This window comes from Convolutriloba macropyga, chromosome 6 (genome assembly GCF_964194025.1).
Source record: "Convolutriloba macropyga chromosome 6, txConMacr16.3, whole genome shotgun sequence".
Lineage (NCBI taxonomy): Eukaryota > Metazoa > Xenacoelomorpha > Acoela > Convolutidae > Convolutriloba > Convolutriloba macropyga.
In genome coordinates this window covers 19,150,536-19,163,652 of record NC_134473.1, presented here as the reverse complement: position 1 = coordinate 19,163,652, position 13,117 = coordinate 19,150,536, and the positions used below count along the sequence as shown (strand labels likewise).

At 35.8% G+C, this 13,117-nt stretch overlaps 1 protein-coding gene across 1 annotated transcript in view; it reads right to left on the bottom strand.

Moving 5' to 3' along the window:
• Positions 1-3,580, bottom strand: part of LOC142341548 (patched domain-containing protein 3-like) — a 42,214-nt gene extending 38,634 nt beyond the window's left edge. The window contains exon 1 of the mRNA XM_075392569.1: positions 2,302-3,580. Coding sequence (XP_075248684.1) covers positions 2,302-2,419 — 118 coding nt within the window. The 5' untranslated portion in view covers positions 2,420-3,580. The remainder of the gene's footprint in view (positions 1-2,301) is intronic.
• Positions 3,581-13,117: the final 9,537 nt, after the last annotated feature.

Genomic DNA, 13,117 nt, shown 5'->3' with positions numbered 1-13,117 from the left:
TATTTTCGGGTAATCGTTCTTTGAATAAAAAAACTTAGCAACAAAATCAAGCTAGCATCAGAATAAATTAAAATAAACAATTTAACTTTCGTTTGTCTACAAAGTAGATAGTAACTGTCCTACCTGAGACAAGGTAACAAGTTGTTGCTGACAAATTATTAGTCCTTGGGCCTGATCAAAACGTTAAAGGGATATGTCGTTAAATGAACTTGTGGTTGAAAACGCATTTGTTTGAAACGGAATAAAAAAATTGCTAAAAATTTTACTGTTAAAAACCCACGATAAGACAAAAAAAGATTAGCTACCTATGCGCTTCTAACAAAAATTATTCTTAATTATTCTGAATATGCGCCTATTAAGCAATTTCAAGAAAATTCTAATCTTTTAAAATTAAACTAGTAGGCCCGCAAAAGCATCACAAGAAAATTTTCTTAACGGATTAGAAAGTTTGAAAAATTTGGTTTTCTTTACGGCACCATTTGTAGCTCGAACCCATGCCCCTCGTTTAAGAGGCATAGGTTTTAACAATTACGCTACTGACGCGTATTTTTTGCGTCTATTACCCTATGTTGCAAAAATTTTTTGTCAAACGATATTTTTGGCTTTGTTGAGTTGCATTTTTAGGGAGCGCTAAGACTTGTGCAGATAACAAGCTTATACATGGTGTCATAGCACGTTTCAGAAGGCCTGTGCTACGTTAGGCTGCATAATTAAAGAGCGTTAAAACATAAGATTGGGCGCTTCACAGTCTTTGTTGTTATCCTCTGAGCTACCGATGCCTATTCGTTTAGCTTATTGACATATCTGATGAGCAACTTTCTGGTTAGTTGCTATTTTGCTCGCTTTTTTGCTATACAGCATGCTTTATGAGTACAAAGAGTGAGCGAATTAGGAGCTTAAATATGGTGCTATAGCGCGTCTCAAAATGCATGCATTATGCTAGGTTGCTTGTTTGAGAACCGTTAAACATGTGAGTATTGGAGCTGAAACATGGTAGTACACCATTCGAGTTGAGTTAAAATTAAAATATAGATAGATAGGTATATAAAGAAAAAAATATCTTTAAACAAGGACAAAAAAGAAAGAACTGAAGAGAAAGAAGAAGAAAACAAGAAGACTGGAGTGGATGAAAACAAACATTTACCCATTTTTGGTGTCAAGAAAGCAAGAGTTTTTTCGCATCAATTCGGGTGCAAACACTGGCCTCTCGCTTAGTAGCCATAGATATTATCGCTTACACTACCGATGTGTATTGCATTTGTCTAATGATTTCTGATCAGCAATATTTTGGTCAATGGTTGTAATGACTCGCTTGTTTTGGCAAGCTTAATGAGCGCAACACAAGTGCAGATTATTAGCCAAAACATGACAAAAATAAAGATTGGAAAAAAACAAAAAAGAACAGTAAAAAAGGCAGAAAAAACGAAAAAAAAAACAATTTCTCAAAATTGTGTTTCAGGAATCTATGCTTCTTTTTCCGCCTTTACTTCGATTCGAAACCCTGCCCCTCACTTGACAGTCATTGTTCTTATCCTCTACTCTACCTATGCCTATTCCTAAAACCTACTCATCTTTTTAATGAGCATATTTTTGGGTTAGTGGCTATTTGGCTCGCTTGTTTTTGCTATGCCGAATGCTATGAGTGCAAAAAATGAGCAAATTATGGCGATATAGAGCATCTCAAAACGCATGCATTACGCTAGGCTGCAAATTACAAGGGTGGGGTCCAAATAACGACTTCTTTCTCAAGTTTGAGAGTTGAACAAAAAAGTTCAACAAACCATACTGACAGCTCTCGATTGACATGGGTTTTAAGAGCCTTCTATTGAAGAAACAGATTTCTTGAAGAACAGATTGTGTTCTATAAGGTCAAATTGTTACTGAAAGACGACTGGTTCAATAAAAGACAAATAGGCTTTCTGTTTTGCGTTTGCCTATAATGTCCCAACCAGAATCTTAAAATTTAAAAGGCAACTATTAGAACAACAAATACAAATTTTATTCTCCAGCAGATATCAACCAATTCAGCAGATTTTCCCAATTTCCTGCAAAAAATGCATATAAAATTACATGGGAATGTTCTTGTTTTAATAAAATTGGAAATAAAGTCTCTTCTTCAGAGATCTAGTATGGTACATATCTAATGGTTCTAAAGAAAGTGAAGAAGTTGAACTTCAATGAAGTGTAAAAAGTGATATTTTCTAGATCGAAAAAACTTCGCATACTTATTCTTCCATTTTCTACGAAACTATTGAACAAGATTGCTGCATTTGTTAGTCGCTAATTGTAACAGTAGCTTACCCAGGTTGTAGAACAGACACGCCAATCCTCTTTGAGGACTCTCGTAAATAATATTAGTCCAGACACAACATCCGGATGACCGAATCTTTGTAAGAATACGACAAATTGGACCTCCCATTTGGTCCAAAATAAACAAACAACTTTAGCCACAAAATCAATTTGCTAAAACTGTGAAAGGAAATCGAACAAATTGTTCTCAGGGACGCAAATAGAAAGTGAAGGTAGCTTTAATGTTAAAAAAGTGGAGAAAAAGATAAGATAACTTTTAATTTTAAATACCTCTTCAGAAGAAATGCTTTAATGCGCACTAAGAGCTGAATTAAGAGTGCTTAGAACTAAAAGATGCAACTTCAAAATCAGAGAGGAATTTTTAAAGTCCATTCCCGAAGAGAAGAGATAAAATTGTAAAATTCTTCAAAAAAAAGCAATATTGTGACACTAACTGACGCTGCTATGCATTTTAATGCTTAATTGATTCGGTTTAAAAGTGACTTTTCAAGGCCTCTGAAATGAAAGTTTTGTGAACTAGGTTGAACTCATGCAAGAAACGCTTTTGCTGTTCGCGAAAAACAAAAAAAGAATATGGCCACAGAAAATTTGGTTTTGTCTGCGTTAATTCCAAGCGGCAGAAAAATTGACGGTTACTTTAGTTCAAAGTGAAATAATTTTTGTTCGAAAATATATTAACCACAATGTAAAAATATTTCAAATCAATTTTGCCATAATAACATTGTAATAGAAAGACTGTATTTTATTGTGGCAATAAATGGATCGAATTACTAAGATTACAAAAAATTTGTGTCGAGGTTCTGAAATTTTACAATACAGCAAACTGAAATAATAAATTTATTCAATTCCCAAGTTAATTTTGCCGTGAAATTGCATTTTCGTAGGAAGTAAAATTTTACCACAAACTAAAAATAAAGATTTATTTGGCAGACGGGGAAAATTGAAAGCTTTACTATTCTTTTATTTCACGTTCGTTTCCGGGAATTCAAAAAGGCAGTGCAAGATCAAATAATACAAGAAATTTGAAAAGGTTTGTTTTCACAAACTAACACTGTTTGTTCACAGCTAAATTAAAGAAAAGAGAGAATGAGTGTAGTCTTCATACAGAAGGCAAAATGGGGACATTTTTACAAATTAAAATAAAAGAGAAAGCTAAAATAATACAAGGGATAACTTTTTGTTGAGAAAATATAGGCATAGACTAAATCTACAATAATTAATCACGCCGTAGTGAGTGAGCGACGGAGTTCTGTACCGTGCAAATGACGTCACGCACTTTCTGCCGTGGGGAATCAGGCAGGGTGGGGGGGGGGGGGGGGGTGACGTTAGGAAGGGGTAATAGACGAATCGAATTGCACAAGAGCTAAATAAAATAGAGAAAGGATTAAATCTAGCTTTAATACATTCCGTGGAAATTTGGGAAAATTGAAGGCAAGCAGGCAGGCAGCTTTTGAGTGGTAGTGAGACGATAGTGTAAGAGTAGTTACAGAACCACTTACTCCTTACCGTTCCTATCTACATAAAGGCAGAATTGTGGGAAGGAAAATCAAGGAAGGGAAAATTGGGGGCTGTAGAAACGGCAATTGGCACTAGTCGAACTCAACACCAGTTGAGTTTAGCCCAAACAACTATCTGCATTTTTGATCGCAAATTTCATTTTGACAAATGACACCATTTCAGGTTTTATAGCCCCCCTCCCCCCATTATTATTTTACATGACTTGATCTCATTGAAATACAAATCGATTGAAAAGAAAACAAAGAGTGATGTTTCTCTTTTATAAAGGGCCAAAAGGTTGGCAACGGTCTCTGTGTTTGTATGTGTGGTGCTGGTGCTAGTGTTGTTGTGGGGGGAGGGGGGGGGGGAGGGAGGAGGGGAGTGCCATAATTTTTGAAGGATGAATCTGTAGAACATATTTTAAATTTCAGATTGATCTATTGATTGTGCTTCTCGTAGTTGAGCCCTAATTGAACTTAACTTCTTACAGGTTAATAAAACAGTCGGCTTAAGGAACTTTGGGTCTCTTTGAACCCATAAAGAACCCCCCCCCCCCGCCTTTGGCCTTATACAAAAGGGGGATTGAAAAGACACATGGGCACCCAACAAAGCACCTCTGATTGCAATAGTACGTGTAAAGAGGGCGAGCAAACATTTGACGAGGGGAGGAAAAGTGAACTAACTGCTCATTCACATGTCTTCCTGCTGGGTGGGCACACAACATACGCATAATCATGTGTGCTGTATATTTATTAGTGGGGAAGGGGCTATAAAAGCCCCCAACCATATGTAACCTCATACTCGTTTGGAAGAAGAACTTTGGGAATATAATTCAGGAAAAGTTGAGTGCAGTCCCGGAGATTGGGCTATTGTACGTCTGAAGACAAAATAGCCGACTGGGGGATTTCTGCTCTGTAAGCCGAAAATCTTCCATGTCCGTTAAGCACGACTTTCTTAACTAAATTCCTGAATTCTAAAACAATTTTCTTTTCATTAAAACTTATAAACAATAAACATTAAACTTATAAACATTAAACAATATAAAATAAACATTAAAACCTGTTTATAAAAATGGCAAAGTAAACTTTGGTGTTTACCTTTGTGAACGATAGGTTAGGGAAAAATTTTCGTTGCACAGCCAGTTGTATTTTGGGCTCAATATTTTGTGTTAAATTTGTTCACGCGTGAAATATCAGTGACCATGCACCCAAGGGGGCTTAGCACGTCCACCGCAGTTTACAAGCCCTCTTCCAATTCTACCTACAAAATCACAAGACGGGTTCGGTTGAAGGAAGAAAGAGAGGCATGGGCCGGGGGGGGGGGGGGGTTGTTAGCAGCACAGTGCGGTGAAAAAGATAGTTCCAAATCTGAGTGAAACAAATCTGATTATAATAAAAGTGACTGCAGTTCTCGTGTCTTGTGGATCCGTATATAAGAAATCACCCCACAGCCAAAGTTGTTCAGGTGCCAATTTATTGCAGATCCATAATTTGTACTTAACTGGAACAGAGCAAATATGCGAATACAGACCATTTTTGGTTTGGGCTCCATGATATAAGCTTATTGGGCGGAAATTTTGGACGCCTCATTCTCCCCTTAGTCTAAAGATAGATAGTGGGAACATGAGAAACGTGCAGGGGCTGTAGGCGTGGGGGAGGGGGGGTGGTGTAAAATTTTTGGCCACCAATTAATGAGCAAATAGCAATAATGGCGCCTTCACAAGAAAACTACATCAAAATTAACTGTCCATTAATAAATGCACGAAGCTTCTATTAAATCAATTGACTTTTGTTGTATCTTACTGAGCCTGCAACAATCAGCATTGTTCTATATATCTGTTTTGTATTGATTTTCATTCTAAAAAAGCTGTCAAGATATGCAAAGTAGCTAACATTAATTAAGACAGGCAGTCACGTTTGTTAATTTCTAAAGAAGAAAAATTAAAAATAATAAATCAGGCGCTAGCAACACACGAAAGTTCAATTAAATCAACTAAAATGATCAAAAAAATAATTATGCGTCTCAACAACCAGGATAATTTTTTTAATTATTGTCTTCGCTAAACGGAAAGTTCAGGATAGTTTAACAAGGAGGCTCGGTAAACAAATTTTTTGTTAAAATTCCCCTTCTATCCATAAACATTGCGTAAAGTTTTGACCAAACAAAACCGAAAGCAAGCTTTTCAACCCAGATCTTAAACGCCAGCCCCACTTTCTTTCTTCAGACACTTTTGAAATTTTCGAAGTTCATCCCAGACTTCCATTAGTGGTATCGATTTTAATTCTTTTGCGTCCGGAATTTCATTAGAAAGAGAAATTTTAGAAAATTTCAGGAAATTCCATTTATAACATGAGTTATTGCACTATTTTTGGTAACAATTATAGTCTGGACCTGTATAAAATTTCTATAAAATTGGTTCATTTTCCGCTCATTTCACAGCAATAGCGGCCTTGTCGCACTGACACCGTCGCAAATTAGGACTCATTCTATTCATTCGTTATGTAAAGGAATCCGTTTTGTGTGAGAAAAATGAAAGTTGAGAAAAATTGATGTCAAACTGTCATCCCATTTTAGCCCAATCATCAACTTTCTTAAGTCGTTTGACTCTTTTCCTGTTGATTTTGAAAATTGACATGATTTTGAGGGAGATGTAAAAGAAAATACGATGAGCTCAGTCACAATTAGTTAATTGCATTTGAAGTTTTATGAAATCACATAAAAATTTTGAAATCAGCTCCTATCGAACATTACGAGCACCTAGCTTCATGAAAATTTATTTGATTTAGACATCAATTGGGGTAGTGGCAAATATGACCAAGTACCAACCCGACAAACCCTCAATTTGCATTAAAAACCAATTTTTGTGACCTTGAGATTTGAAAACCATCAGATTAAAAAAGTCGAGAAATTTTTCTCAAATTAACTAGATTTCGTTCACCATTGATCTTAATTGCATTTTAACTTCCTTTCTTCTTTTGTATTGGCACAGTCGGCTATTGATCAGTGGCTTATTTTTAAGCTCCTAATTTAATATTTCATAGAAGTTGCGTTAGTTTTGAGCTTCGCCCCTATTAACGATCGGCTCGCACATTTTGAATATTATGTATAGTCAATTACAAGAAAACAATACGGTGTGTTTGTATTAAAGCAGGAAGAACGCAGCTATCAGAAAACTACTTTAGGGGTAAGTACAGGTACTCGGACGTTAAGAATTACCCTTGAAGTTCGGGAGAAAAGAGATTTTTTTACGTTTTGATCAATTATGATGTTTGCACTACTGTTTTAACGTTCTCCTTTCACTTTCTGTTCTTGGACACTGCTAATTAAATAAAAAAGTAGATCCTCAATTCCGCTGTGTAATTTTCCGAATCCGTTATTAAGATTCTAATGATTTTGAGAAAATTGAAGCTGCTTTCTATATATACTTCTGCTTGGTGATTCCTCTCAACATCAATTATTCCTCTCAGGTCATATACGCTTCGTAACAAGTTAAAGTTCCATCAAAATAAAAAATCCATATCTAAAATTGTGTTTTGTGTTACTTGAACAAAAATTGCTTAAAATTAATTTTTTTTCCGCATTGTGTCAGAGTCGGAAGTTCGCTTTTTTCTCGTTTTCTTGAGTACTCGCGTTACATGCATTATTGAAAAACGTGATCTCTGATTTTTTGCATTGTACTTCAGAACGTTTGCAGATATGTTTTTCATTACGTCAAAACTTTTTCATTTGCTTTAATATTCACTGCTTTTTTCGAAATTATTGCTTTTATTGCCTTTGTCAAAAATTTTGTCTAGAATCTTTTTCTCTCGTAACGGCTAGCTGCATTTGCTAAATCGAATTAGTATGTCTTTAGGAGTCTGTTTTCATAAAACCATTGATTGGACGGCTTTGTTTTCAGGGTGTTAATATTATCCTATATCGAAATAATTAACACTAAAGATATGAAAAGTACAAGCCATGTCTAGAGCCGTGTTGCTCTCTTGATAAATAGTTTTACATAACTAAAACATCCAGAAGTGACAATTTTATTGGATAAGAGACAATGTAAATCCTTCCATCAATATTATGGCGTATGAATCCTTTTGTGCTCCCTTATGCACAAAACAGTTCTATTAGACTTTTTAGGGTTTTCATAAAAGAAATTGAGATTCATTTGCCCAATGGAACCAAAAACTAATTGTGCTCAATTTATTGAGGTTGTTCTACACAATCAGATATGTGTACTGTATTTTGAGACTCAAGTCAGCTTTCACATTCAAGACAGGATTTTGCCTAGCACGTCTACTTGGCTAAAAATAGGTTGGTTATTCGCTGAGCGAATTAGCTCCCAAATTTTGGCTTGCTAAATCTGTGAGTGAAGGCGAGAGGCGGAAGCACAATTTACGGATTAAATTGTGCAACTGTACACGCGGAGCAAATGAAAGAGAATGATCTTAGCAACTACCTAGATACGTGAGCTAATAATAATGCCCAATTACGGGAATTTGAACCGCACACACATACATGTGACTGAGCTTAACTAATGAAAGGTACTAATTGAACTAAATTTGACGTCTAAAATATGACCTCCAAATAATTTAAGTAAGTTGCATTTGATTTTTACTGCACTAGATTAAATATATGCGTTAAACTCCCCCTATACCTGTTAATATATAAAATTCATGCTCCTCTTCAAAATTAATTCCGCCAGCGATTTTTGTGATTTAAATTCATTTGCGTGTATAATAGAACAGATTTATGATTTTTACGAATCGTGGTGCAGAGTTTGCAACAAATAGCGCGAACGACTAAGTTGGGTTTCATACAGGGCCACCAGCAAGGCTGGGCCATACAAACCATTTCCCAGCTGCCCGGGAGTCTCACTTCTGAACTTTTGAAGAAGGCTTCCTAGAATGCGTGTGAAGTGCCATTTTTCTTTCGTCTATGCAGACACACCATTCGATGAAACCAATGTCTTGCCAAAAGGAGTTGAGAAAAGGATTAAGTTGCTTTATTCGTGCTTTATCATTGCGTAAGATGCAATCCCTTACTTCCTTAAAGATAGCGTCCTTGCCACTTAGGGATGCTATTAATGTCATGTCGGAAACTTTAGCCACCATTATCGAAGGATTGAGCTTGGGGACTATCAGTTAGAGGAGTGCTAAGGATTGAAATGGGAAGTCATCTGCCCAGCATGTTAGGTACTGTATCCGTTATGAAAAACATGCGGGGTAAAGCTCTTATCAAAGTTGTTTGTGGGTAATTGCCTACCAAAGATGATGACTGTTACATAAAGTTTGGTTTTGACAAAACTTTATCAGATTCAGTAATTGATTTTAATGACTTGCTGACTTGCTGAGCAACTATTATTCAAAGTTGGAATGGGCAAAAAGTAATTTTTATTGTTTACCAAATTGGAACGTGAAATATTTGAGTTTATAGAGTTATTAACACAAGTAAAAAAACGATTCGGGGGTGCGAGTTTGATTGAGAGGTTAGCATGGTTGAAATCATTAATGTGTAGTGGATTTTGAAAAGCGAGAGACGCTAATAAGAGTTGTTTTGTGGCGCAGAATCGGGTTCTGGAAAGCTATTATGCATTGTACATCTTTTTGTATTCGTAAATTGAGCTGCGTCTAAATAAGTATTTAGATGCCAGTGTACGCATAACGCGTGACTGGTATTTAAATTTGAAGGATTAAATGAGTTTAAATCTGAGATAATTTTTTGCTGAGCGGGTGCCAAGCTATTTCGAGACAAGCAAAAGCGTGATGCGTGATCTGTATTCTAATTCAAAAGATTAATTTTAATTATATTTCTAGTAGTGATAGGAGTTATGTGAACAAGGATTGCTTGAACAATGTTTAATGTAGGAGACTTTCCAATGAGTGAATTGACAGTCGTCATTTGGTCTGCGAGTACTTAATCTGAAAAGAACTTGTTCAAATGAGTGGCAGAAAAAGTTCAGATGAAATGTTTGCTATTGTTGGAACCAAAATTTCTTCATCATCGGCTGATATAAGTTTTGCTGGCTGATATGGATTTCGTGATATGTAATCCACTAAACTCATTTAAGCACCTGGAAGATGCTCTGTTTTGAATTTTCATGGTAAAAAACGAGCAGCCAATCATTACAAACGACTGCTTTAGATTTTAGAACAGTATTTTGAAATCAAAGATAATAGAGCCAAGTGATCAGTTATGACTGAAAATTATTTACCATATTGTTAATTTATAAAATATATACTGTTCTTCGTTACAATTTAAAAATCTCGATATAAACGATATAGGTTTTCCACGCCTCGGCCTTGAGTTGCTTGAGAGCTGCTCCAAGAACAGAAAGAGAAATGTTGCAGTGAACGGAGTTGCGGGTTTTAGTGAATATCTTCACTGTGATTCGCAATGCGTGTTTTAATGGCATAAAATAGTATGAGGTGTAGGCCTGTTCAGTTGTTTTTTTCTGTTCTTCTAAGGAGTGGTTGTAAGCTTTGGCATAGCTGAGCCAAATTATGTATAAACTTCCTAAGATAGTGTACAGAGCCAAGAAACGACCTATGTTTGTTTGATGGCATCAGTACTAGAGTGGCTGATGTTTTAGATTTGAGAAGCGAGATACCTGACTGAGTTATATTATATCCAGGCCATGAAATTTCTCACGTTGCAAAATGGCACTTCACATTTCGCGAAGATTATCTGCATCCAGTTTTTCAAGACCTTCTGTACATAATTGAAAGTGGTCATCTTCAGAGCCTTTACTTATTATTAGGATATCCTTGAGAAAATGAAAAGTGATTTTGAGACCAATAAGTGTATAATCGATGGCTTTTTGAAACTCGGCAAGCATATCAGCGGGTCAGTTAAAACCAGTTTTAAATCTGTATGTGCCCGTTATATCTCCATTTGCAGATTTTTTGGCTGTACGCATGATCTGGGTCAATGGTGGAAATGAAAAATTTATCATGAGCTTCTCTCTGTTATTTTGTAGCTATTTGCGATATGGAATTTAATGAGGTGTCGATGTTGGGCATTTGGTATCTACTTTTTTGAATGGATCTAATCAGAATTTTTGAATCGGGTGCTAATTCTATCATTTGATCTTTTTTCATAGTGTAACTGTAGGCGATATAAAGTTTTGATCTCAACAATTATTCTTTTTTTTTACGTGTCCTACAAAAATAATTTTTTTAGATTTAGTGTTGACTCTATCTTGTAATTTAATTGGTATCCGTCGCCTTTTTTAATGTTTAGATTAAAAGTTACCAGAGTTTTTATCATTCCGATTACAGGAATTGGTTCATTGCAAAAGTCTTTGTCATTAGCACGTGCTGCTGTTAAATCTCGTGCGAGGGAAGAATTTTCTACTATTTCGTTAGCTAATGACTCCTCCGGAAAGCTACAAACACTTCCTGAATCAAGGAGATTTCCCTCAATTGTATTGCTTATCTGGAGTGATTTGTTTTGGGGTTCAATTTGTAAGGATGTACCTGCCATGTTTGCAACCATATTTTCATCTGAGCTGTTATACTCATATTAGCATTCAGAATTGTTATTACTGTCAATGATAGCGTTGAGTGCATTTTCTACTGGAGATTAATTATAAGATTTATTGATTGCATTGACAATTGAGCACGTATTTCTTCGAGGATTAAAATTTGCTTTCCGAGAGACTCGAGCAAAGTAGTTCTGTACATCACAATTGTTTCAAGTTTTGCATTTTCTTTTTCATTTATCTTTTTGATTTGAAGACCAAAAAAAAACCGCAAATTTGATGGTTTCAATTCGTGGCTCAAATTTTTGGTTAAAAAATTTGATGTGAATAAGACGTTGAATCGATATGACAAATATATGCGGAGCGGATTTGCTATTGGAGAATTGTAACTGGTTTCGATTTCCGAGTTCCAATTTTATGGTCCATTGTAAGGTCTGTCCGGGGTAGGTAGTTTCTCGATGAACTTCTTAGTGCTGCATATTTGCTATGAATAGGTCACCTATTATTGTATCTTCTTGACCGCCTATTATGTCTACTAACATTACTCCTCCCTTTGGTTCCAATGCTGAGATATATCACTCGCAGAGTATTTCGATTCGTTTGATTCCAGGGCTTTCACCGCACATGATTCCGATATCCACTTGTCCTGGACATTGTTTATCGCAATTCAACTTAAGCTGAGAATTTCGGAATAGTCTTTCGCGTTCCGATTTGTTTATGGTCCTTGGATAGTGTCTTTGTAGTTGGGTTCAATTGGTAACTGAACTTGTTCTGGGCCCAAATAGTGTATCGAGTGTGATATTCTCATTCGCTTTGAGAGCCGACTTTAATTGTTTCCTCTATTACCACTTGAGAAGGGAGTCCGAGGTTGGCTTCTCCAAGAAATGTTTGTTGCTTATGAGAAGCTGACTGCGCCATGTCGTACATAATCAGATTTGTGTACTGGATTCTGCGACTCAGGTTCGGAGAATTATTGCGGGAGCAATGTGCTTCAGAGATGATTAATTTTTCCTCAAAGAAAACAATCACATATATTTGATACATATATTTCATCCTTAGAACTCTTCTATTCGAAGTTGAAAAACTTTAGATTTTTTCTATTGTTTTTTGTAGACTTTCAGCCGGACTTTTTTGTAGACTTTTTTAAAAACAAGAGTTATAACTGGTTTGCCGTTTTCCCAACAACTTTGAAATCTCGAAATATCGTGCTAAGGCAAAAGTTTTTGAAATTCACTTATAGTGATATGATGAATTGTAGTGTTTAAAATGCAAATGTGCCAATCATATGTGCCACGCACAGAAGACGCAAGCCTTCTGATTTTGATTTTCTCTATTCGTTTACCGCCAATCAAATTGATTGGAGAACTAATACCAGTTTGATGGTGGAGTAATGACAAACCGGGTCTTCCTCATTATAGCCACTCCCGCCAAGAAATGATAGCTCCTCTGAAATTGTGTTTACAATGATTAAGCTGCAATTAAATGGGGCTATAATGGGAAAAACTCCACTAACCTTGTATAAATGTGCTCTAAATTAACTAGTTGTAAAAATAAGTGCAGCACTATAAAGCACACCACTCCAAAAATTTTGTAGTATTTTATAGGTAATGTTTTGGAAAAGAGTCTTTTTTACAGCATCAAGGATTCACAAATTTGAAACAAACTCTTTCAAGTCTTTGTTTTCGTTTGAAAACATTTTCATAGATTTAATCGTTCACACAGCTTTAGTGTTCGCAGATGTTGGACTTCTAGTGTCAAAAAAAATGCAATCAAACCTTAGATAGCAAAGTTCGTCAGATAACGTATTCTATGCCACGTTTTAGTTCTTGTGTCCCAAGGTTT